The sequence below is a fragment of the Pipistrellus hanaki genome (assembly GCF_964339955.1).
Source record: "Pipistrellus hanaki genome assembly, chromosome: 16".
In the NCBI taxonomy this organism is placed as follows: Eukaryota; Metazoa; Chordata; class Mammalia; order Chiroptera; family Vespertilionidae; genus Pipistrellus; species Pipistrellus hanaki.
In genome coordinates this window covers 34,049,445-34,076,949 of record NC_140518.1, presented here as the reverse complement: position 1 = coordinate 34,076,949, position 27,505 = coordinate 34,049,445, and the positions used below count along the sequence as shown (strand labels likewise).

Genomic DNA, 27,505 nt, shown 5'->3' with positions numbered 1-27,505 from the left:
TTCCTGATTTTCTCAATGACCCTGATGGGTTCACAAAGACATTTAACTGTTAGAACTTGTAATCCTGGCTCTTCCAATTTATGCCAATTAGTATACCTCCAGGTTTCTGTGAGCAAATGTAACACAATTACTAAAAATGGTTTGCAAGAAAATTCCTGTAAAGAAGTCTGTTCACTGTTAGGATTACAGGAAACTGAAATAGATTTAGGAAAAGAAAGCTAAGAAAAACAAGCATAGGGTTGATCCAAGGGTGTTGTGTCCCCTTCTCACTGATATTTGGGAGCAGTTGAAATGATGTAGAAAGGGAAGCCAATAAGAACCCTGTAGATACAGGGGCTACTTGATTTGTTTCTAACCACATCCAACTAATTGTCTTTTCCTTCAGAGTAAAGCTTCTGTACAAATGGCAGGAATATTTAACCAATATCTGTTTTTTAATCAAAATCTATTTCCTTCCAACAAGAATATATATATATATATATATATCACCAAGAAAGATGGCCATTTCCTCAGTATTGAAAAGGAGCTCAGATTTGGACCACCCAGAGGTGCACCTCTGTCCACAATCCATCCAGGGTTGAGGGAGCTGGGCCCGTCTCCTGAGCTCAGGCTTACTAGTATGCAGTTCTGAATCCAGCCTCAGTGGAAAGTTGGGAAAATGACCTCAATGGAGTGGCAGGTGCTGCCCAATGTACCTGACATTTGGAGTCCAGAGTACTTCCAGGCCAAGGCTCCAAACTCTCGTACAATTTTACAAATTTTTACAGATTGCTTATTCCTCAGTATCCTGGGACTAGGGGGTGTTTTGTTCTGGGATACACACACACACACACACACACACACACACGCACACGCACGCACACACATATGCACATATGCACACATGTGCACACACACACATGATCTAATGACTTTAGCTGGAATTAGAAGAAAAGCAGACACAGAATAGGAAGAAAAAAAACGCTGGAGGCATTACTGACAAGTGACATTTCTCCTTCTACTTTATAGTTACTCCTCACAATGAGTCTGACCATCCCTAAGAAGCATATGCTACAATAACCCATTGTGCAGGCAGGGGAGAGACGGGCCCTGACAGTTACAGTGACTTATCCAGGATCAATAAGAAGTAAAAAGGGGTTGAATTTGTACCCATGTCTGTCTCTTCAACTCTTAGATCCTAACTGCACCCAGACCAATCTAGGGGCTGTGGAGAGGGTGTGTTGGTGTCACTGTGTACACCATTGGTATTCCATGGAGAAGGTGGGTGAGTAGTCAGCAGCCCACAGGACTATCTATAGCTGCTATTAGGTGAGGGGAGTTGTGGGGGGGGGGGGCGGCAATCCCAGGACGTGAGGTCACTTCCTAATAGAACTTGGAACCCCCGTAACCAGGCACCCACTTTCCAGCAACAGCCCAACTGCCACTCACTTGGCAAGAGACAGTTGACAGTTCAACATGTTCTCCTGTTGTGTTCCCAGTTATCGGGGCTCTGGTTCCCGGAGACCCTGCCATGAGCGTTGTTCCAGACTCTGTAGACGGTTCAACACTCGTGCCCAACACCTCTGGCCGTTTTCAAGAAGATCCCGTCAGGTAACAGAAGGTGGCCTGGGTCAGACACATTCTCACCAGTCCAGCCTCCTCTGTGGGCCATCCCTGTGCAGCCCACATGCCTTCTCTTCCCATGGTGGGAAGAGGACCAGAAGGGAAAACCCCGGGGCAGGAACAGCTTTCAGGGCAGCGGATAACCTAAAGGTCTTGCTGTGATCACACCCCAGGGAAGGGCAGGGCAGGGCAGGGCAGGTAGTTGGAGATGGGCTTCCAGAGGGGTCACTTATCTTATGGGGGTCCTAGCCCTCAGGCTGTCACGCATTTTCTTTGCCAATGGAGGTCTCAGCGGATCACAGTGTGTGCATGTCTGGAGTGGAGGGTCACAGGGGCAGAGAACTTACAAAAACAGGGCTCTGAGGCTTTCCCCTGGTGACTGGGAACTGTCTTTACAGAGCTCCGCAGAGGAGAGCGGACCGGAGCTGACAGATGGGGTCCTCAACTCCATGCCGCTGCAGGAGGCATGGATACCTGATATACCCACAAGTATGCAGCATGACCTCAGGGTGAGTGTAGGTGCCCAGTTGACCCAAATGCCAGAACCCCAGGGAGTCAATGGGACCTGGGTACCAGAAGGCTCCCTGCTACTCCCCTGAGATCCCTCGGAGCATCCAGTTTCCAAAGGAATCTGGATCCCCATTCCTTCCAGGTCAGGAGCTGGGGCCTCTCAGGCTGCACATTGTACCAGGATGGGGATGGCTTATCACGGTGATCCATGTCTTCATTGCTGTGGGACCTGGACCTTATCCCCTTCTGTTGTCATGACAATGGAGCCATCCTGAATATACTACATGTCCTAATATCCAGACCCTCCACCCCAGGAAAAGCCTCTGTGTCTCATCTTACATTGGGATGTTTTGTCAGAAATCACATGGGTGATACTGTTAATAAAGCATGTGATGTCTTCCCCCTGCTAAGAAAATGACCTAAGATACTAATATGTTTGATATTCCTCACCTCCAATTCTACTTTTTCTGCCTAGAACCCTTTGTCTTATCAATGTAAAATATTTCAAAGCTGTGAAAAAGTTTTGTGTGTTTATTTGAACCAAAGTGTCGACAATGCAGGCAAGCAAAATCTCAATGGATTGAGAGAACACACGGGAGAATGACAATTTTGCACCTTATGTTATAAATTACAAGCAAAGTGCAGACTTATGTGGGTCACATGAAATCCATGGGTGATAGATTAGGGAGAGAGGAGAAATCAAAGTGTGGAAACTTCTGTGATTGGTTAAACACTAAAATGATAGGCACATACTTCTTTTCCATAGGTGGATGTAGGATAGTTTCAAGTTGACAATGAACTCAATAACAAGGAAGGTATTTGTGATCTCCACAGAGCACAGAGTGGTGCCTGTACTTAAGTTGTACAAAATTTAAAAAAAAATTCCTTTGATAATCCTAAACTATGTTATCATATCATAGATACAAAAGGCAGTACACAGGCTCAGTTAAGGTAAAGATTGCCCTTTGTCAGGGAAGATGCCAGACTATGACATGACTACCCCCCATGAGCACCTTTTAGTTAATATTTTAATGTCAGACCATCCTTTGTAGTTACTTAAGGTCTCTAAGTTTGCAAGGCCTCCACAGGATTTCCCTCAGCTAATCAGGTTAGCATGGGGCCCCTTTTCATCCACACATCCTCCTTTTGTTCAAAATCAATACACATTATGCATTGATGTTCAGTGTTAGTGCTTTGTCTTGCTGAATAATGGACCATTGGGTATGAGGCAAAACTATAAACTTAAATGGCATTTGAAGTAGAATTTTTATTCAAAATAAAAAGGCAGATGATTGGGAGGCCATGAGTTTCTATATGTACTTGTTAAAAAATATTCTGTATCAATTTTAAATTTTGAGCTACCATGAGCAGAGTCCTTTTGCTGCTTGCCTTAAGTTTTGGTATTTTGCACCTAGTATAACATTTACATTACCAGGAACAAAAGCAACAGTATTAAAGCAGTAATACCATTTAGGAATAGAAAATGTCTAGTGGTAGACTGAGGGGAATAAGCATCCCAGCCAACCAAAAACCACTTTACATGTATAATCATAATTGTTTACTAAGCTAATTATATAGTTTCATTTTTCATCCACTGTCACTTGTACTTATGCTATGTTTGGCTAGATGAATTAAGACTCTCTATTCTTTTTTTTGTTGTTATCATAACTGATCATCAGAATGTCATTGTCTAGTAGGAGGGAAAAATTAGGAGGTATTCAAATTCAACTTTTCATATGTAAGAAGAGAGGCGCCTGGGGAGACAGATATTGTTTCCAGTAGGAAACCATAGGAGGCTAATAACAATATAAAATCATTTGATGTACATTCAATCAATAACAATGAAGTGATATAAGAACAAGGTCTGAGCAGCAGAAATTGGTGAACATCCAGGTCTTGTTGACTTCTTGGGCTAGCTGTCAGTCCCCATGGCCAGTGGTTTCTCATCCTTGAAAAGTCTTCGATCTCCATGGTGAATGGAGACAGATGTCAGAGACAGATGTCCATTTGTTGTTAGGCCTCTGATAAGGTAACGTCCTTTTTAACATGTTGGAGAGAGTCTTTAATTAATGTCTTTATCAATAAACAAAAATCTCCTGGTTGCAAGTTTTGGTTTTGAAGTCTTTGTCTCTTGGGAGTACTGTAAAATGAATGTCACTAATTTGTCATTACCTACAACCTTCTTACTGAGTCACTGGTGGTAATGTAGAATGTCTGCTTTTAGTTTTCCTTATATTTGGAAAACAAAATGATTTGAAAATCAGCAATATTTTAAATAGAGTCATACGAACAATAATCATATTCACTTCATTTAGTCCAATACCCATTTTTAAATTTATTCTGATTATTTGCTAGTATTTTCATGAATGCAGTAATTCCTTAGAGTTCTGTACATTTTTATTCAGTTCAAAGATATGACCTGCTTAGATTCCTGTAATTTAGAGTAAGTCAGAATTTTTTTCATAGATTTTTCTAAAAATGAAACATTTGAAAATGCATTAGAGTAAAACAATAACTATCTATTGACAAAACAAAGTGGCATGGTTATAGATTTGATTATAATGCAATTTATTAAAAAACTTTGCTTGTTTATATCATTTTAAGACAACAATTTTTGAAAAATAATAATTATTGTAAAATAAGAGAGAATAATATAAAAATATAAAACTACATATATATTTAGATTCAATACATAATTTCAAGTAGAAAGAACAAATAATATGTAAGATTTTAAAACATTGTCCATAGTTTCTTGTATTGAGCATTGGAAATAATTCATAAACTTCCAATATTTGTACCACAAATATCTGGAGTCCCACTCTTCTTGGCTGGACTGGTGTCGCTGACAAGTCATGTTACACCTGAGAGTTTCCTATTTGAACTTTTTTTTGAATCTTGGTAACTCCCTCATATGGCATGTTGAAATCTTTAGAGCATCCATTTTAATAAAAGCATATGCAAAGTTTCCCATGTAATTTCAAGCATATAAAATAGGCTTAATTTAGTTTAAAAACATTTCTTTAATAAGGATAGAGAATAAATCCTTAAGGTATTCGAGGGCCCATTGGAATTAATTAAGTCATTCTTTTGTTCAAAAAGTGTCTTTAAGGGAACTTTGGGAAGGTTGCAAATATACATACACAAAAGCTTAGGGCCTGGACTTTTTGTAAATCAAAGTAAAGCAAACACATACTTATGGTAATAATTCTAGAAGAGATTAATCATACTTATTAAAACAGTTTTAATATTAAATATTTTGTCCAGACTACAGAATTCGCCTTAATTTACATAAGTATTTAATCTTTTTAGGTCAATAAAACATTGTATGCTAGTAATGCCATCTGTAGGCTGAAAATTCACCACACATGACACATAGATAAACACATATCATATAAAGACTATACACATAATTTGATTTACTAATTTTTATAGAGAAAATGCAAGAATTTTTTATATAAAACTTTCACAAAATTTTATAGCTTATATCCCCTTATACAAACCTTTCCTCAACTTTCACAAACCTTCTTACCCATTCAGAAATAACTATCCTTAGAGAAAATTTCATTTGTCCTTTTCCTTCAAATATGACTCTCCATACCTCATGCCTTCTATTATCACAACTTTATAATTGCTTCCAAATTAACTGGAACTTTTAACTCTTAGGAGCTTTAATTTCCAGTGATAAGCACAAAAGTGAACAACAAGCATTCCTTAGATTGACATTGAACATATTTTAATCACACTCTCACATGCAAGAAACACACCTTCAATAAAGCACAAAACATTACTTCCACAGCTCCAAATGCAATTTACAGACCTTCTGTAATGAAAACCCAAAAGCAGGTGAACTTAAGATTTGTCTAGCAACGTTTCAGTATTTTATGTTATTTCAAAATATATAGATATTCAATAACTTTCCTTAAAACTCAGAAAGAAATACTTGAAATAAGCTAAAGTGATTTGAGTAGGTGGGTAAGGTATTTTTTTCTTTTGGGATAAGACATATCATCTAGAGATTTGTATTTTTAAAAATGGCCTAGACAAGAGGCCTTGGTGAACTCAGGTATTCCCACTTCAAAGGTTCTGGGACTTTGGTTGCATAAAGCCCATGTCTACAAGCCTCTGAAATGAATAGGGGAGGTTTGGGGAAGGCAAAAGGAGGTGGTGAGCTTTGAATTGTTTCTGGAGCCAAATCTCTGGCCCCTCAAACCTTCATTTGTAAAACAAGGAGAGTCATTTTCAATACCTCAGGGACTGGGTTGCCACCCAAATATTGGCAAGGACTGACAAATTCATTCACTCATTTTTGGAATGTTTCTTTCTATTTGGTACTTCTTTCTAGTTTCCAGAAAGCACATACCTCTGAGAGGTATAGAGGCTTTGAGGTATATGAAACCTCTGTCCATCTCCCTTGGGAATGGCAAAACAGGTCCTAGCTGTATGATAGTCTTAAAGTTAATGGTGCCAAACCTCTCTATCACGCACTTTATATTGGGACCAGGTAGGTAGTGTAACAAAAGATGATTGGATTCTTTCTTGAGGGACTGAGGGTCAAGTTTCTCTCATTTGGTGAATATGTACCCAAAAGAGGGCTCTCAAGTCACTGTGGGATGGTTCCCCAACTATAGAGAGACATATGAGCCAGCCAAGTGTTAGAGGAATCTCTGCATCTGTCTGGGTTGTTTGGGGCCATTCTGAGTTGGGTGGGTACCCTGTTAAGCCATCTCTCAGACTCTCATGCAGGATAATAATGAAGATAATTAGCAAACGTTCATTTAGTCTCAAGGTTAGTTTCCTCCTGGAAGGTTCCTTTAAAATCATTAATTTCCCTTTTGCTTCAGTATCTGGTTCATTTATTCTAAATATATAACTATTCTGGAAAAAGAATATGTAAGCATCACTGATTTCATATAAAAGAAAAAAAAACACCTCACCTATCAGGTGAATTGGGGCAGATTTGATTAGCAAACCATATATATGTTGTTCCATAACATTCCCTATTTGAAAGGAAACATTTATATTAAAAAGCAGGCATTTGCACAGAAGGTTTAGTCCAATGCAGAAAGCAATTAGTTGGGTGCAGTTAAGATCAAGGAGAGTAGCCCCAGTATCTACAGGGGCCTTGGTGACTCCCCTTTTTATGATAATTTCAAATTCTCCCAAACTATCAGAGAGAAGGGGAAACACTCTTGGAGCAACCCAATGCTTGTTTGTGTTTGTTTACTTTTTCTAAATCCTATTTCAGTTTCCTATCATCCTTAAAGTGGGCAGACTTCTCTACAGGAGTTTTCTTACAACCTCATTTAGTAATTCTGTTGCTTTTGTTCCCAGAAACCAGGAGTATGTTAATGGGGATAGGTTAGAATAGCCAGGATTGCAGGTTGTATCAGTTAAATTTCTTTGTGAATCAGTCAGGGCCATAGAGAAAATCCAGAACAATGGCTGGTTCTGCTCTGGCTGAGAACAGCTTCTCCCCAAAGGAAGCTGGTGGAATTCCTGTCCTCATTTTCCCTTAAGTCAGTAGGGAGGGGCAGTGGACAAGACAGAAGGGGAAGGAAGAAGGGAAGGGAAAGAACACATCTGGACAAGGAAGCTCAGAGAGCAAAAGATGTAGTGGACGTGCTACAGAAGGGGAATGGGGTGTTAGCATTTATTAGTTTCAGGAGAGTTCAGAGATAATCTCTGAAATTTCTTATTTATTTTTTAATGAGAATTTATTTGTGCTTCTCCTTAGAAGCTTCTGATTTCCAAATCAAGTTATGCGTCCTGTTCAATCATTTTCATTATGGGGCCAGCATTTTTTTAGTTTTCTTTTTTACTGCAAAAAATTAATTTATCTTGGGCATTTTTAAGTTGATATTTTGAAGTAAAATCTTCCCATTTCTGTAAATCCCTTGCAAGAAATGGCTTCCTATCAGGAATACTAATGAGGGCTGGAGGCTGGGAGTTCCCAGCCTTGGAGGGACAATTTCCCATGTTAATTATAGGTGTGTTTGTTGTTGTTGTTGTATATCTTCAGAGTCTAAGCAAATTTTCTAGGGATGTTATGGAGTGGGTCGAAGTGTGCAGCTTCTGGCTCCATGATGCTCACATCCCTCGAGTCTCATTCAGCCCTCTCTTGTGCCTCAGCTTCTCTCCCAGCTATCTCAGGTGACCTGAAGGCCTCTAGCCAGTTTGACTCAGTGAGTAGAATGCAGGCTCTTAGAGGTCCTGGGTTTGATTCCAGGTGAAGGGCATGTACCTGGGTTGCAGATCCCCAGGCCTTACTGGAACGTGTGGAGGAGGCAACCAATCTATATGTCTCATTCTCTCTATATATATTTCCCCCTCACTGCCTCTTTCTCTAAGCCTATGGGAAAAATATACTCCAGTGAGGATAAATAAATAAATAAAAATAAAAACCAGAGGAAGGGCTAGGAATGCTGGTGGACCACACCCTATGGGCTCTCCCCCAGAAGAGCCAGTCAGTTGAATTACAGTTGAGTTGGAATTTCCCTATGGGGCTCCTGCTTGGTATGAGGAATCATCTCTGACAGCTCTGCAAAGATTCTTAGTTGCTTAAGAACAGCTGAGATCCACATCAGAGGAGGATGAACCCCTTATACAGTAAAGGTTATTTTGGTCAGACTCTCAGAAAGCAAATCCAAATGAAAACCCAGAATTAAAAACCAGCCACCCATGTTTCCTCTTGTTTCTCCTTAGTTGTGGTTCTGTCAACCCTTAACCTTAGTTCCACCTTGAGGATTTAAAACTATAGCTCATATAAAAGACCCTCTACCACAAGCAAAGGAAGATTCTGGATTCAAGGGACAATTTAGCCAAATTCACCTGACAGGCAGGGAACTTGCAGGCCCAATGGGCCCTTTGTTAGGTCTGAGCACAGCGTCTGGGCCTGCAGGCTGGTCCTGATGAGCTTCTTTGGAGTCCTGCCGCAGGAAGCCAAGTATATATCAATGTAAGCAGCATTCAATCCTGTGCAGAGTTTTTGTGAGTTTACTGGAGCCCAACCGTCAAGAATTGTCCCAAAACAAAATCTCAATGTATTGAGATAGTGCTCCCGAGAATGGCAGTATTGCATCTTATTTTATACATTATAATAAAAAGTGGAGATGTATGTGGGTTACATGGAATCCATTGCTTAGGTAGACAGGAGAAAGCCAAGCAGGGAAATCTCTGGGATTAGATAAAAAGTAAAATGATAGACACATGCCTCTCTTATACAGGGGCCTACAGGCTAGTTAGCAGTCAGCAATGAACTGAATAGCAATGAGCAGATCTGTGGTCTCTACACAGGACAGAGCAGTGCCAGCACTTGGAGGTATCCAGAAAAAGGAAAATTCCTTGGACATTGCAAAGGTGTGTTATTATAGATGCCAAAAGAAAATAGACAGGCTCAATGAAGGTAAAGATTGACCTTTGTCAGGGAAGACACTGGCCTAGCACATGACCACACACCATAAACTGTTTTTAGATAACAAGTTCTAATTTCAGGCCAACTTTGTGGTTAATTTAGGTCTCTGAGTTTGAAAGGCCACCATGCAGGCCTTACCTGTGCTAGTCATAGTCAAGCATGTGACCATTTTTCATCCACTCTCTCCTTCCATCACTGTGTTCCACCTCTTGCCACCAATCATGTCCCTCCTCTGTCCCACCACAGGGGGAGAAACCATCAGGTACCTGTATGCTGCAAGCAGCTGCAGCTTCCTCATCACCTGCGGGCCTGGCCCGCTCGCCCACCGTGCTCAACACCCCAGTGCCCATGAACCTCTTCTCGACCTGGGAGGTGGACTGCTCCACACCCAGCTGCGTGCTCAGGCTGTGCAGCTTGACTTTAAAGAAGCTGGTGATCTTGAAGGAGCTGGAGAAGGAGCCCATCTCCATGGTGATAGCAGTGCAGATGCAGGGCTCCAAGGGCATCTTGAGATCCCATGAAATTGTGCTGCCCACTACTGGACAAGTGGAGACCGACCTGGCGCTGACCTTCTCCCTGCAGTACCCACACTTCCTCAAGGGAGAAGGCAACAAGCTCCAGATCATGCTGCAGCAGAGGAAGTGCAATAACAACCAGATCACCCTGGGCTACAAGACACTGGCCACAGGTGCCATCCACATGGCTGAGGTGATGCAGCGACCCCCCAAGGGTGGCCAGGTGCTGAGCCTCAGCAGCAGCATCCAGGAGTCCTCCACCAGGGTGGCTGAGATCTGGATTTCCTTCCTGTCCAGTCAGCCCATCAACTACAAGGACGACACCATGCAGGCCAGCCCCAAGGCCAAGCCCACAAATAACTACACCGAGGGGAAATCTGAAAGCTTCTCTGAGCTGGAGGCCAGCTACAATGTGACACCCAGGCAGGACCTGGAGGAAGATGACTTTGACCTGAGTCAGTCCAAGAAGCAGCAGCCATGCATGCAACGCAACTTGAAGCAGAAAGTCATGGTGCTGCTTCCCAGGTCCAACATGACAGAAGAGGTCCTAGACTCAGATCAGGACCCTGCAGAGCATGTCCCCGAGGTGGAAGAGAACCTGGACCTTCTGAATCACAATCTTGATAATCCCAGCAACAGTGACCCAGACACGGAGGATAATGGCATCATCCTTAGCAACACCAAGACCAAGAACAGACAATACTTTGAAGGCCTAGCACACTCTAGCTGTCAGATGGAGACAAGGAGCATACACAGTGCCCGGAGGCAGAAGGAGCCTCCTCGGCTGGCCAACATGCCTGTGAAGGCCAAAGGCCCGGGCCGCAAGCTGTTCAGTGGCAGAGTCTCTGACTTGATGGCCTACAGCACCCCTGCCACCAAGGTGGACAAGACCTGTGTCTTCTCCCTATCGAGCCAGCCTGTCAGCCACCTGGACAGAGCCAAGCCAGCCAGCACCAAAGCAGATAACTTCTCTGCAGGAGACTCTGACATTGTCTTCTCTGAGCTGGAGGTCAGCTACAATGCTGCCCACAGGCATGACCTAGATAAGAAGCCGATAAGAAGAAGGAGGCCCATGACCAGGCAACAGAGCTATCAGCAGAAAGTCGCAGCCTGGCTGCACAGGTACCAAATGATGGAGGAAGTCCTGGACTCAAAGAAGGAGCCTGAGGTGCAATTCCCCGATGTGGACAAGGAAGTGGCTGATCTGTTTTACAGGCTGGTGAACCCCAGTGAGAGCAGCTCAGATAAGGAGGATGATGACCTTCTCCTAACCCCTCCCATGCCTGAGCTCATGACATACTCTGAAAGCCTGTCAAGTGGCACAGATATGGAGAAGGACGATGGAGCCCTATGCACCCCCAAGCCCAGGCCCAAACTCAGGTCATACCGTGAAAGCCTGTCAAGTGACAGTGGCTCTGAATGGGTTGCCCACAGCATGCCCAACCCTGGGGAGCAGCTGGCACAGCCTGAGGACAGCCCAGAGGCAGAGACCTCTGCCCAGAACAAGCTCACTAAGAAGCTGCCACCCAGCAGGAGCACCACCAAGACAGAGTCTCTGGTCCTCCCCTCCAGCAGCTCCAAGGGGAAGCAGCCCGCCTGCTGGGGCTGGAGCAGGTCCCTTAATGAGTCGTCCAACAGCCTGATCGAGGAGAGCTGTCCAGTGCCACAGAGCCACCTGCAGATCCCCAGGAAGACCGTGTGCGATCAACTGAACAACATCCTCATCTCCAATGACTGTCTGCCCAGGAACATCATCCTCATCAGCACCTCTGATAGGCAGGGGCAGTACCTGTCAGACATCCTGCAGCAGCACACGCTACCCATCGTACGCACCTGCTCCATGGTGGATGTCCAGGAGGCCTTCACCTTCATCATCTCCTGGATACAAAGATACTGCGACTGCAATACCCAGGCCCCGATGCCAGTGAAGATCGCAGTGGCGGGGGCTCAGCACTACTTCAGCACCGTGCTGCGGGTCTTTGTGGAGCAGCTGTCCCATAAGAACCCTGACTGGCTGGGCTACATGCGCTTCCTGGTCATCCCGCTGGGTTCCCACCCTGTGGCCAGCTACCTGGGCTCTGTGGATCACCGCTACAACAACCTCTTCCAGGACCTGGCCTGGCAGGACATGTTCAACCATCTGGAGGCCCAGAGTTCTGTGCAGAACATTGTGGCGAGAATCACAGAGTACATCAGAGGGGCCAACTGTGTCCACCAGCTGCCCATCGCAGAGGCCATGCTCATCTCTAAGCAGATGAACCCGGGCAAGTTGTCCTCACAGAAGTTCATTCCCTTTGTGGGGGCAGTGAAAGTTGAAATAGTGGAACCAATTTCAGCCACGTCAGGAGACACAGATGATGCGGTCCCCTCATGCTCCTACATGCCTTTGTCCCCCACCAGGGAGGCCTCACACAACCCAACCTTCTCCTCATCAGTGAGTGGAGGTTTACCTTCCGCGATCCAGGGTGTCAGTGCTGAGCTGATGGAGCTACAGGTGGATTATTGGTTGGCAGCCCAGCCCACAAATAGGAAGAGAAATGGGAAGAAGGAAGACCTGCCTACCACCAAAAACACACTCCAGTGCACCTTCCGGTCTCTGCAGGTCAGCAGGCTGCCCAGCAGTGGCGAGGATGCAGGCACGCCCGCAATGTCCATGACTGTGGTCACCAAGGAGAAGAAAAAGGTGATGTTATTGCCCAAGAAAGACAAGGACAAGGCCTTGGAGTCCAAAAGCCAGTGCATCCAGGGCATTGGCCGCTTGCTCTGCTCAGCTAAGGACCAGGAGAACAGGCAGCGGGTTCTCATTGATGGCGTGGAGTGGGACGATGTGAAGTTCTTCCAGCTGGCAGCCCAGTGGTCCTCCCACGTCAAGCACTTCCCCATCGGCATCTTCGGACACTCCAATTCCACCTTCTAGCCCTGCCCCTCCCCCCTCCCTTCACTCTGCCTGTGCCAAGCCCAGAAGGGCCCAGGTGCTTTTCTGTAAACAGTTCAGTTTACTACAGACACAGACCCTGAAAACAGAGAAACTGTTTTAAGTTAGAATGTGCTCAGAGCCTGGAACCTAAGGGGGTTGCCCCCCAGGTCCCCCAAATGCTATCATTAATAACAAGAACAGTCCAGCAAGTGGGAGGTCAGGTGGTGGGAGGTCACTGTTGAACTGGAGCATCATGGAAGGTTTGTTTTAGCCTCAGGATCCCCAACACTTTCAGGGTTCTGTTCTTGGAGACCTGTCATTCCTGGAAACCAGGGCCCTGCTTAACCCTGGGAGCTGGCTCCAGCCTGTGCCCAGACTCAGAGCTGGGCTGCCAGAGGCAAAGTGCTGGCCTCCCATTGGGGCATCTGGAGCACAACATGGAGGCCGGCCAGTCCAGCCTTGGACCCCAGCTGCCAACCAGCCAAGTGGCCCCATTACCATCCTCATGGTTCCCAATGAACTCCCGCCTCATGGAGCAAAATAGCAAAAAAGAGCTGCATTGTGCAGACCCACAGGCACACAGGCTGGACAAACCAGTGCCCTCCTTCCTGGGCAGCCACCCACCTTCGTCCCTACCTCTTCATGTGATCACCGAACGTTCGCTGCCATGCAACAGGTGTTGGACCAGCTATTGACAAGGTGAGCAACCTGCCTCTCCACAGCACGGTGGTCATTTGGCCACTTGCTGGCTGTGACCTCTCAGATCGCTGCATCCCTCTGAGTGTTTGTTTCTAAGAACATGAGGTGAGTCAAGGAGCAACCTCATAGGGTTTTCGTAGGGACCCTGTAGGGTGTTCCCTAAAGCTTTCTCTGGGTGCCTGGACAGTGGATAGGCCTGCAGCAGGGGCTGTGGCTGTGCTAGTTGGTCATTTTTCTTCCTCATATATAATTCTTCTTGGGGCCTCTTTCTTCATGTCATAAAGGGACTGGAGATTCTGTTATTGATCTCTGTCTTGGGTGAAACCAGAACAGAAACCCCAGGGGAGAGCAGAGGGTCCCAGACCCTCCCAGCTATCTGTGATGGGGCTGGTTTGGTGCTCACTCATTCAGCAAATATATCAGAAGTCTGCCAGTTACAGACACGTCTCTAGGCACTGACCATAATCCAGTGCACAGAGCAGACCCCACAACTGCACTCCAGAGCTTTCTTCTATTCGGGAGCAGTTCCATCACACTAGGCTGCACAGCCACTTAGTGTCCACAGGACAGCCAATGTGATGTCCTCCTGGCCTCCTCTCCCTGTGGCTGCGTCTTCCCATACCGTGAAGAGGAAGGTGAACCTCTGTTCCAGCAGAAAACGTGAGTCAGTTTTGGGTCAGAGCCAGGAGGGGGAATATGGGGAGAGTGAATTCAAGATGCTGGCAGAACCCCGGATCCCACACATAGTGTGATTTCTGCAAGAGGGCAGAGGTCTGAGGGCTTCTCCTAGAAAAAATGGAAGGCATCAAAGAGAGCTGTGCATGTGGATATGGGTGGTGTGGGAGAGCTGTGGGAGCTCAGTGAGAAAGTCAGACCCTCAGAAAATTCCTACCCTTCCGCTCTCAATCCCCACCCTGCCTGCACCCCTATCCTCGGACCGTCTTCACTAATCTGGTAGAACCTTCTCAGTGGCAGATTGGCAAGTGTACCCTGCCCTGTGGGAGTTGAGTTTCAGTGGGAGGTGAAGAACCCCACAGGCAGCTAGTGAATTAGGCAGCATGTAGGTGCAGGAGCCAAAGTTTGAGGTGATAGGTAGGCCCTTGGAAGCCAAGGATGGAAACAGAGTTTGTTTGTCGCAGATTGGTCAGCTATTCCTGGAGCACCTACTGTGCCAATGAGTGACATGAACAGGGAGGACACCAGCCTTCCGTGTTCTCATGGAGTTGACATTTTGGTGGGAAGGTAGTGGGAGGGGACAGGGATAGTGAGAGAGCATGTCAGGTTCCCCTGAAGAAGGGGAAGGTGGTTCCCTCATTGATCCAGAGCTGTCAGTTAGGAGTGCTTTCTACCAGCCCCTCCCGGGTGACCAGGCGTGTCTCTGCCAGAACTGCCAGACTGAAGGTGGACAAGGAGTAGGTCTGGCTTCTGGATGGGCAGGAGCAGGAGGCAAAGGACCTCTGGGAGGGCCATGTGGAAGGAAAGGGCACACCTCAGACTCTGCTTCCCACCTCTCTCTCTCCCCAGGTCCATCTACTGCATCCTGGGCATCTGGCTGGACCAGTACCTCCACAATTTCCCAGCCTGATGATGCTGTTGGCCTCCGTTAAGCCATCTGCCAAACCCAGGCCCAGTGCCTCTGTCATGGCGGGAGCACCTGAGCCCACTGAGGCTGAGACAGGAGGAGGAGGAGGCCTCCGGGTGTGGTGTGGGTGAGTGTGCCTTTGGGAGGCACACAAAAGGCAGTGAGGGTGGTAACATGTGCTCCTCTTGGATCTACAGAACCAGCTCCAGAGCAACATCAGGAAAACCCTCCAGAGGCAACGCCACCCTAGTGACCTCTCCAGAGCCAGAGCCGGATCCAAGCCCAGCTTTCACTGAACTTCAAGAGACAGAAGAACCACTTGCAGCATTCCAGCAACTCACCCAACTTGTGTCATGGCAGAGAGAGCGCCCTCACCCCCATTTAGATGAAATGTTAACAGTTTATGTTCATGTTATATATGTGTATAATTTACTGTAATTTTTATATTTAGTAACATAGATTGTATTGTAGAAAACTTTTAAGGAAATACTAGTAAACATAACATTAATTTAGATTCTATAAAATTTAACCCTATAACCCTCAGAGCTTTGAGAAAGTCTGTTTTTCTGGACCCTGACTCACGCAGGGAGAACTGTCCTCACCTTCCCCACCTGCCCTTCCTGGAGCCAGGACTCTGCTTCCCAGGGGATCTGGCTCCCCGCGCCCTGTGCCCAGACTCAGAGCTGGGTGACCAGAGGCCAAGGGCTGGCCTCCCATGGGGCATCCTGAGCCCAACATGGAGGCCAGTAGGCTCAGCCCTGGGCCTCCATGTTGACCCCAACACCACTCACTTGGGCTTCCAAATAAAGTTGACCCTCAAAGAAGAAAAATAAAATAAAAAGACATACAGTGCAGGCTGTCCAGGGACAATGACTGGACAAAATGATCAAATACTTAGTGTCTAGCTTCCTGGGCAGCATCCCCACCTTGGTCCCCACCCACCCTCTGTGTTCATACAGAACATGTTCTACTAACCAATGTGGGTGGGACCAGCCATGTCCCAGGTGTGCCCTCCCCCTCCCCAGCACAGTGGCCACTCAGCCACCTGCCTGCTGTGAGTCTTCAGGTCACTGCATCTCTCTGAGTGTTTGTTTCTCTGACCATGGGGAATACTGAGGCCCAGCTCATAGGGTTATTGTAGGGACTTGGGGGGGGGGGGGGGAGGTCCCCTGGAAAAAAGGCTCTCTGGATGCTTAGATACTGAAGAGGTGGCTGGAGAGGCTGTGATTGTCCTAATTCGCCATTTTCTCTTCTTCTTAAAGAAGCTTCTGCCTTATTTGTGATTCTCCTCAGGCCTCAGGCTAAGCTATTTTCTCTTGTGATAAAGACACTGGAGATTCCATTAGGATCCCTGTGAAGCCAGATTAGCAATCCCAGGGGTGAGCGGGGGGACTCCAGGGTCACCCAGCTATCTGAGATGTGGCTGGTTTGGGTTCATTCAGTCAGCAAATGCCCTGCCCCCAGGACTGCACTCCAGTGCTTCCTTCTAGTCAGGAGTGATCCATTCACACTAGGCTGCACAGGCAGGTAGCGTCCACAGGACAGTCAATGTGAAGTATCGCTGCATTTTCTCATATTTTGAAGCAGAAAGTGGATCTCTGGACCAGCAGAAAAAGTGAGTTGGCTTTGGATCAGAGCCTTAAGGGGGGTATAAGGACTGTGACATGAAGAAGGTGACAACAACTAGGTTCCATGCCTTGTTGGATTTCTGCAAGAGGTCAGAGGTCCGAGGGCTTCTCCTAAAAAAAAAAAAAAAAAAGAGGGAGGGAGTCAAAGAGAGCTGTGCATGTGGATTTGGTGGTGTGGGTGAGTGGGGAGGGAATGGAGCTGGACCACTCAGAGAAGAGCTCCCAGAGGCTGGGCTTAGGCAGGAGCACAGAGCTGCTCAGGTCAGGGCCCAGGGCCTGCAGGCTGGAGGACTTCCTGGGGTGGGGCTTGAACTGGGACTTCAGTGATGGAGACGGGAGGTTCCCTGCCTTGGAAGGCACACAAAAGGCAGTCATGGTGTAACATGTTCTCTTCCTGGATCTCCAGAAGCAGCTCCAGAGCAAGACCAAGAATCACCTGAAGAGGAAACACCAAACTCCAGGCACAGCTGTCACTGAACTTCCAGATGTGGAATCACTGGCCCCATTTGCGCAACTCACCTCAGCTCCTGGGAGGCCTGTGGTCCTAGATCCTGGGCCACAGTGTGCATCAGCTGCCATGGCAGAGAGGGCTCCCTCCCCTCCTTTATATGAAGTTTTAAAATATTTGTATTTATCACATATATGTTTATAACTTTACTGTATTTTTCTTATACTATCCAGTAACATATAATCTATTTTAAAGAAAATGTAATGAAATACTCTTAAACATAAATTTAATTTAGATTCTATAAAATTTAACTCTACAATCCTTCAGAGCCTTGAGCAAGTCTGTTTCTTCTGGGCCTCCCTGGTGTTACTATGAGTCACACATTGGGAATAATTAGTCTGTCAGGAGTCATCTGCTCTACCAATGTGACGTTCTTGAGGCCCAGCACAATGGGACTTCGGGGGAAATTGACTGATGAGCATTGGGGCAGGGGCCCTTTATGTCAGGGCTGTCCCTGGGAACCCACATTTTGTTTGAATTCATCTCCCACTGGCGCATGGGCAAAGCCTGGTCTTAAGTGACCCCTGGTGTCCACGTTGCAAAATGCTGTAGGGTTTAACCAGCAGCAAGCAGTTCCTGAACACTGACTGCCACCTGCACCTGGACAGGAACTCCACCCTGCTCTACTCTCATTGAACAACATTCAGGAGGTTGGTTCCCAGAACAGGGATGGCTGAGCAGAGAGCAAGTCAGATACCAGCTCTGTGAGCCCTGGCATGATGGTTCCTAGCAGTGACCAGCAGTCCTGGTGAGGAGGAGAGAAGGGAAGCAGATGTTCCCGAGTTTGAGAACAGGTGGAATGAGAAGGGGAAGGGGAAAGAGAGGTGTAGGGGGGGGAGAAGTCAGACATGTCCTAAAGGATGACAAGCTGCAGAGTATGGTGAGGACAGGATGTCCCTGAAGTGGAGGAAGGTGATAGTCTCAGCACTGAAATGCTAATAAATCAGTGAGGTAGGAGGTGGAGGAGGCAACCTCATGGGCAGTTAACGAGTTTCCTGCAGGTGGGACAGAAGGAGATTTTGGAGACAGTTGCCTTCTTTGTCCCTAAAGAATGTGGCATGATTGAGGGGTTAGTAGCAGACTGTGGCAGGAGGTAGGAGTGACTCACTGGGATGATGGGAGGAACAGCAGCATGACTGGAGGTGGCCCTGTGCATACAAGTGAGTGCTGACTGGCCTGCTGGCAACACTGAGACACCCTCATCTGTGAAGAGAGCCAGCACTTCTCAGGTAGCCTCTGTGTCGTCCTTGTTTCTGAAATCCTCAGCTGAGAGCACTCTTTATGATCTTGAAAAGTCCAATGGTAATGACATGACCCTTCCGATGACATAAATGGACCGGTCATTTAGGATGCTCAGCACGAGCTCTCCACTCTTCCTCAGTGGCCTCTCCTCCCTGCTCCCTTTCAGTCCTGTCTGCTCAGTAGGAACCCGGAAGTTGTGTGGAATCCAGGCCTAGCTTTACTCCTCACACCTGGAGCCCCATCAGCAATGGTTTCTCGAGACCCCCAACTCCTGGCTTTTAACAAACCATTGTGAGGATCAGCTCAGCTCACAGGGTGACTCCCTAATCTCCAGAGGGACACCCACACAGTCTTAAATACACACAGATGCACACTGAGAGGACACAGCTCAGGAGCCCAGGACACAGGACTAGGGATCCAGGCCTCTCGGCACAGCTGAGTGTCTTATTCCCAGTGCTCCCGTGTCCCCAATGACCTCCACGGAGCCCCTGCTTCACTGATGCCCTCTCCCCTCTGTCCTCTGCAACATGCTGGGGCAGGAGCTGGCAGGCGTGAGGCTTGTTGATACCTGGGCTCCTGCTCACTCACTGCAGTCCCTTGGTTCTCAGATGTGGATCCAGACTTTGAAGGAACAGCATGGCTGGGCCAGCAGAATACTTTGTCCTGCTCACCCCTGGGACCTGGCACGGTGGCTGTACTAGGGAGCAGGGGCAGGTGTGGCCAAAAGGCCCTGCTCAGAGAGAGGGTCACTTATGCTGGAGGCCAGAGGGAGGGTGCCCTGCTGGCCCCTTTCTGGGTAACCCCCCGCTGCAAATCACACAATTAGATTCACCAAGAAGTTGCAGTTTTGACAGCAAATGTAGGCAAAAGAAAAAAACAACAACAAAGAGGCCATATCTGGGAGAGGAGACACTTTATTGATACTCGGCGTCTCTGGAGGCCTCAGGTTGAGCTAGGATGACTGGCTTTTCCAAAAGGGTGCCGCTCTGTGGCTCTGATTGTCAGTGCATGGCTGTGTCCCCACCAAGGAAAGAAACTCAGAACACTGAACATGGCTTCACTCTTCTCCCTCTCCTCAAAGAGATGGGACAAGTCACTTTCCAGAACAGCCCCACATCTAAGCTTAAGGTGACAGGGTGAATGGGCTCAGTTCCTCTGGGTCGTGAAAGGGGCAAGCACGGTAGTTGACAGTGAGCAGAATTACAGGTTTTAATAGGGAGGGAAAGGGGCCAAGTCTGAACAGCCTCGTTTCTCTGTGGACAGAGCAGGCACTGAGCTGAGGGTGGATGGGAGGGACGATGGTGACTGTCAGAGAACTCAGATTACAGGACAGTTGCTGAGCCTGGACGTGAAGCCCCTTCAATCACACAGGTTTTTCTTCCCATAAGTACTAAGATGCCTGCTGTGCCCATGCAAGGCCTTGGGGGTTGCACCTGAGAAAAACTGACCTGCAGGTTCCTACCTCAGAAGACACCCTTGTAGGGGGTATAAACCTCCCATAATCACATACCTCTAACCAGAGATGTGCAGGCAGCCAACCTGCTTCTGCTGAGACCTGCCAGTCACCGTCCTCAGATCTCCCAGGTTTCAGAGTCTTTTCCAAGGTCTTATGAGAGGACCTCTTGCTGCCCAAAGATCCCTATCAGAAAGATGGGGGGACATGATTGACAGATGTCTCTAATACATCACACGTCAAGTCAAAGACACTTTACAGAGATAGATCATATACATGGCTGGAGGGAGAGAGGTAGGGATAGAGGTGCACACACGGTGGGACACATGGTTTTACATGTCTGTGTCACAGCTGTAAGTGACAGCTGCCAGGCAGTGGGTCATCTTATTTTTGTTACTTAGAGGGGATTTTTATTAGCTTCCAAATTTAATTGAAGAAAAAAAATCAAATGAATATTCCTTAGAGAAATCATTGAAGTTCATGAAGCACCTTCTGAAGAAGGAGAATTTGTCATAGTTGAAAGTGGGTCATGGTCATTGTCATGAGCTGCAAGTGCACTGCCCTCCTGTGGACGTGTGAGACATGGCACACGTGTTGAAGCAATAGAAGCAGACAACAAACTGAGTCTTTGCCTGGGCTTGCCTGTAGACCAAAATAAAATCACTCAGTTAATATTTTGGGGTGTCTTCTAGTAAAAGTTATTGTCTGGTCATTTCACACTAGGAAGACAAAGGCTTTGTCCCATTTGGCATTTCGGGGAGTCTGCATTAAGCTCCTGAGTCAGGCCCTGGGTCAGAACAGAAAAGCCAGACAAGGTCTCAGCCCTTGGACTCCAGGGCAGGGGCAGGGAAGTTTGGGGATAATGGGCCTACATCACAGTGCCATATGTCCAGTTGAAAAACATTGTAGATAAACCAAAGCATGTTGATGGAAGCCTTCTGATTAAACAATAAACAGTTTAGAAGATTAGAACATAACCTTCAACCTATTTATAAATTTTCATCTACATTTAAATACAAAGTTATTCTAATCATGGGGTCACCCTATATTCACACTACCTATTAATTTAACATAAATATTATCCCTGCCCTTTAATAATTTTGACCTATGATTGCATGGCTGCATAGCTCCTCTTATGATGATACACTCTACGTAACTGACCTTCTGCCCACCTCCTGGACAACCACATGTTGTTGGCCTCTGAAAATGCATTTCAGCTGCTGTGAGCTCCAGGTAGCTTCCACACGTGGAATATTCACTAACCTTCCAGATCACACACACCCTATTCTTTTCCCTTAAAATGCTGGCACCTAGTGTCTTACTTCCTTCTTTAGATCAGAAAGAAGCTCATTCTAGGCCAAGATGCTGCTCAATCAGATCTCCATCCAGTTCTTAGCGCAGCGTTTGGCATGCGGTCAACCCTCAGTAAAGACATGAACAGCACCTTAATTCTAAATTTTTAAAGAAAAAAATCAAATGAATATTTCTTAGAGAAATCCTTGAAGTTCATGGAGAACCTTCTGCAAAAGGTGAATTTGTCAAAGTTGGAAGTGGCAGAGAATTTTAATTGTCCATCAAATCCATTCACCTGACTTGAAGTACATAGCTGGACGGCACAGCCCAGTCCCCCTTGCTGCCCTATGAGCTGCTGTGGTCAGTGGGAGAGGATAGGGACTGATGACCGCCATGGCAGACCTGGCGGATACAATCCCCCAGCATGCACTTCTCTGTGACCTGTCCCCTTGGGCTGATGGAAGCACATGGGGGTGAGGTCCCAGGGATGAAGAAAGCTCATGATGGAAGAACTCTGGGTTCCTGAGTGACCACAGAAGGATGCATCTCTCCAATCTGAGCTTCTCCCTCCCCCTGCACTGGCACTGGTATGTGGGGAAATATATAGTCACATGCTATGGAAATTTGGGGGGATTTTTCCATAATACAGCATAAATTAACCCCCCCACAAGAGGATGAAACCACAGGATGAACTTACATGGTTATCCTTCTAGGCCATTTACAATGACAAAGTCAGTTTGGTTCTAAGAACCAAGCTGGTCTGTGGTGGATGGATCTGCCTTTCTGTTCCCTCAGCAATTGTGCCTGAGCACTCACAGTGGGTCCATGCGGGGAAATCACAGGCTGCAGGGAAGGTGGACACAACTAGGCAGACACAGTCCTGTGAGAGGGAAGAGCAGGGGCTGTGCAAAGGAAGCAAGTGCTGGAAGAGGGCTGGAGGCTCCTAGGAGAGGGGCTGAAAGGCTGCACTGAGGTGGCATTTGTCTTCCCAGCAGCAGGACCAGAAGGAGCCAGCCCTGCACCAACTCAGGTGTAGTTAGCCTGGCGGAAGGCACAGCTGTGCAGACCCTTGGAGGCAGAAAGTGTCTAGATAGAGAGGAAGTCAGAAAGATGGTCAAGGTGGCTGGAGGGAACTGGGAGGAGATAAGGGAGGGAGGGAGGGCAGGCCCAGGGCCTGGTGTGGGAGGACTGCGCTAGTGATCTATTACTGAGAGTTCCCCCACATTAGAGACTAAACCAACACACACTTATTAGCTCACACGTCTGTGATGAGGAATCAGCATGGCTCTGCTGGGACCATTGTGGTCTCACCTGGGGCAGGATCTGTGTCACTGAGTGTCTGAGCTCACTCGGGGGGACTTTGGGATTCAGTTTGGATGGAAGGTCTGACTTCCTCTCTGTCTGTTGGTCTCTTTCCGTGCTAGGCCATGTGGTTCTCTCCAGAGAGAGAACTATGCCACGTAAGAAGTCTCAGCAAATTCCAAAGAAGAAATATATGTTTGTTCTTCATTGTCATGTTCATGAACCATAATGCATTTATCTTCTCTAACAAAATGCACTAAGCTAAGAAGTTAATAATAAAGGATAGCTTTGAAATCCCCAAATATCTGGACACTTAAGAGGTATAATTGAAACTGAAGTGAAGGATATTCTACATAAACCCTGAGTTCAAAGGAAATCAGTAGAAGATTATGGAATACTCACAACTAAAAAACAATCAAGAAAAGCTGCCAATCAAAAGCAGCCATAATGAAGTTTTAGTTTTAAATAGACTTCTAAGGGAAGAATTACTGCTGTGAAGAGAGGTCTACGTATCCAAATAGTAAATTAGAGAGAGCAGCAGAGTGACCTTGAAGAAACAAGGAAGGGGGAAAACATAATGGCAGAAATCAGTAAAACAAAGAACTTCAAAATAGCCTTTACCAAACTAGAAAACTGCGTCTCTAGAAATATTGGTAAAAGAAACAGATTTCTAGCCATTCTGACCAAGAATCAGAGAAAAGCGCTGTACACACGGTTCCACCAAGTCAGGTGAAGGACCGATTCCTGGGAAGAAACAAACTACACAACCTTCCTCAGCAGAAAGTGGTACCCTGCCCAGTCTCTGAAAGGGACTGAGTTTGTAGTTACAGCATTCTAATGAGGGGCTTGCAGGCCCAGGGGGCTTCACTGGAGAATTAAACGGAATAAATGGACAGACACTTCACTGAAGAGGCTATAACATGTCCCATGCGCACTTGAAAAGGTTCAACATCATAAACCATTAGGAGAAGTTTAGTTAAACCACAAGGAGACTAACGAAAATAAAAGACGGTGATAACACTAGATGCCGGGGAGGATGTGGAGAAACTCGCTCATTCAGGGCTGATTGGAGTGTGGACTATCACAGCCACTGGGGAAAGCAGTTTGGATGTTTCCTATAAAACTAAACATGCAGCTACCACACAAGCCAGCCATTGCACTCCTGGGCACTGATCCCAGAGAAATAGAAACTTTCATCCACTCAGAAACCTGAGCACAAATGTCTGTAGCAGCTCTGTCTTAAAACTTGCAAACTTTCTCTGAAGTCCCTTGTTGGGATTAATATGTAGAGTTTGTAAGAAGCGTCTGTCACATAAAAAATGGGTAGAGTATATGAAAAGAGAATTTCATAAAGGGAAACCCAAAACGTTAACAAGCTATGAAGAGGCATTAAATTGCACTTGTAGTCAGAGAAGTAATGAGGCGCTCTCTACACCAGTCTGCGTGACAGATGAGAGTGTGATGATGCGAAGTGTGTTGGTGAGGCTGTGGGACAAATGGAAACATCATGGACTGATGGGACTCTAAACTAGGACAGCCACCCAGAAGGGCCATGTATAAGTACTTAGAAAATTAAAACTAAATATGCTCTTAGATATTTGAATATTCACATATATAATTATGCTAAGTCTGAAGAGCCTGGAGAATGACAGTAGGAGAACCTATAACATAGGCCTCTCATTCTCAAGCTTGAACTGATCACTTTTTGAATAACATTTCCTCGGCTGGGCCACAGGGGAAAAAGCAGGCCTTCTGAGTCAAAACATAGCCCCTCAGAGCCTAAGAGCACAAACCTGGTTCTTCAGATCAGCATCGCTGGGTGAGAATGGACCACTGGAAAATTTGCTAGAATACACAGCAAAGAGACAGCTGGATGAGTGGGTTCCCAAACCTTATCCTGCCAATTCCATCTCAGAAACATTAGCCTTTTTATGAGTATTTTTCTCTGACATAGACATCCTCCCATGATGTTAATCATATTGTATTTTAACAGCATGGCTAACAAACGTATATGACATGATGAAATGTGGCAAAGTGCTGTGCTGGAGCCTAGAAAAGGAAAATGGATGGTTTGTGTATTTTCTTCTGTTGTTATTTGCAAGTAAAATAATGCAGGAAAAATAAAAAGTATCACTCTAGGTGTACATATAGCCACATAAACTTTTTTTTGTAATTTTAAAAGTGTGAATATTATGGATTAAATGTAAAAGAATAAAATATATTTAGAATAAATTATGATCACCTATGTTACTACTGAATCTCAAAATGCTGCCATTCCCATGTGTCTTTAAGTAGAATGTTAGGGTGACAGTTGGGTGGCAGTTGAACTCCTGATTCCATCCCAGTTTTTCCGTCCCCAGAGAGGACATCCACTTTGTGCTTGTCTTTAAGTCGGTTTCTATAATTTTACTCGAAGGTTGTGTACACAGTTATATTTAGTGTTGATTTTTCACTCAAATAATGTTTTATGAGATTTGTTTACGTTTCTACATATACTCCAGTCCATTACTTTTACTGCTTTACTAAGTATTTACTATGATTACTTGATTCTCCTATCGGAGGACATTTAGGTTATCTCTAGTTTTCCATCATAAACAATGCTGACATGACTTCTTGTGTCCTCCTTCATGGGCACGTGAATGGAGGTTCTCTAGAGTATGTTGCTAAGAATGAGTTTCTACCACAAAAGCCGTGCACACCTTAGCTTTTACTAGCAGTGCAACTTCACTGGCTGGTTCAGCCATCCCCGCCTCCCAGCTGCTGTGGATGTTGGCTGCTCATGGCTCCTGACAGCCCTTTCCCTGTTCAGAGGGGGTAGGCACTCCCCCTCCAGTGCCCTGGGATGTAGGCTCAGCCAAAGGCCAGTGATGACTGGCACCGGGTAGACAAGCCTGGCTCCCTACCTCCAATGGGACTCATTCAATGGGTACAATTCATGTTCCAGATCCCCTCTCAAGACCAGGCTAAACATAATGTGCTGAGTTCACATCTCTGCTCACCTCCCTCCATCTTCTCCTCTGAGGTCACTCCTTCATTAAATTCTGTTCCAGTTCCCAGGGGCCACTGCTTCCAGGCAGCTTGGCCCTAGATGACTACTATTGCCAAAGTCTCTCCAAAAGGGCTGCACCAATGTCCACAGTTAGGAGAGGCTTCAAGGCTGAGACAGAGGAAGCCCTTCCAAGAGATGAGGTGGGGAAGGGGGAGAAGGCAAAGGCTCTGAGATGAAGAGCTTTGTGAATTCCACAAACCGAGTGAAAGCCAGTAGGGCTGAAGTGTGGGGAGCAGAGGAAAGAGAAGGTCACTCGTTGAGGCTGGAGATGTATGTAGGAGCTGACAATTAAACCTCATAGGCTAGTTTCCTTTTTCTTTTTTTTTTAAATTGTAATGGGAAGTTATTTAAATGCTTTGAGCAAGAAATTGATAGGGTTTTATTTAGACTAAGAAAATTAGTTGTGTGTAGAGAGAATGGTTTGGAAAAAGATAAAAGAAGCAGGGATTTGAGTATCCACATAGCATACAGAGTGGATCATAAACAGTATAGTGTTAGCACAGAAAGTAAGAAACACTATGGGGTCTATAGCACAACACTGTGTGTATATAAATCACACAAGCATACAAAGACATGAATTATTCAAGTGTACATCCCTACCTTTAAGTGGTTACCTTTATGGAGGGAATGGAGATTAGATGTGATAAAGGACAGTACTATTAAGAAGATATCTTACAAGAAATGGTGGTGATGAGGTGTCATGAATTGAGGCATATAATTTATGGAGCCCTGAACCAAGAAAATAAAAATCAAAACAGCAACCACCCACCTCCTTACCCATTATTTTCCTTCGCCCTGTGGAGACCCTTGTCTGGGATTGGGAACAGGTTTTCTGAGAGATCTTCCAAATAATCCCACTTTTACCCACTAAGAGGGTTGACCGTGATGGCAGAGGCCTTCCTCGTAATTAATGCAGCATCTGAGTCAAAGAACCTGGAGGGAGCAGGAAGCAGAACCTCCCTGGACCCTCATTAGTGAGGACACAGATGGGAGCACTGAGGCAGTCTCATGCCCAACCTGGTGGGTGCTCCTGATGCCCCCTCTCAGCCTAGTTCCTCCTTTCCCTGGGGGCTCCATGGAGCCGGGCCTTATCTCTGGAATCAGAGATAATCCAGGTTAACATGCCTTTTTATTTCCCCTTTGCACAAGTTTCTGACCTGGTCCCAGGAGATCTGGGGACCAAACTTCTACCGGAACCTCGTAGCTCTGAGCCCAGGTGCCCAGGGCAGAAGTAGACACGGTATCAATAAAAGCCTGTGGATCAAATGTGGTCACTTGAATCTTTGAATGGGAGCAAGGACCCTGTGATTTCCCCTGACATTTTTCTTCAAATGCCCAGAGAAGCATGTGGCATGCTCTGCAGATGTATTTGTCAGCTGGCGTTCGAAGAGTTTGTTGAGTTGGTGCCTTTGTTTCGCTGTCTGGCCCTGAGAGACAATATCCCAATGGATAGAATAGAGTGGATGCTGGCTTTTCCCAATGCCATGCTGCTCTGAGGCACTCCAGAGCGACACTCTGGCAACATGTATAAAGATGAACTGTGCTTCCCTTTGAATGTACCTAGAAATATATCCAAAATGATGTACAAAAACATTTACTGGTTCATTGCCTATAGTAGGAAAAACAGGAAAAAAAGAAATATCATCACAATACTGATTAAAAATATATCTGATGCACTCATAAAATGTAATAGCATGCATCCATTAAAAATGATGAAAATAGCCGAAACCGGTTTGGCTCAATGGATAGAGCATCGGCTTGGGGACTGAAAGGTCCCGGGTTCGATTCCGGTCA

General features: G+C 46.1%; 1 protein-coding gene across 1 annotated transcript; it reads left to right on the top strand.

Annotated features, from left to right (window-relative positions):
* Positions 1-2,002: 2,002 nt before the first annotated feature.
* LOC311610841 (phosphofurin acidic cluster sorting protein 2-like) lies at positions 2,003-12,955 on the top strand (the record flags this gene model as incomplete). Its single annotated transcript, XM_084862353.1, has 2 exons — positions 2,003-2,111; positions 9,770-12,955. Exons 1-2 carry the CDS (start codon positions 2,052-2,054, stop codon positions 12,953-12,955), a joined length of 3,246 nt encoding a protein of 1,081 aa, XP_084718479.1. The 5' UTR covers positions 2,003-2,051.
* Between the last annotated feature and the right edge of the window lie 14,550 nt (positions 12,956-27,505).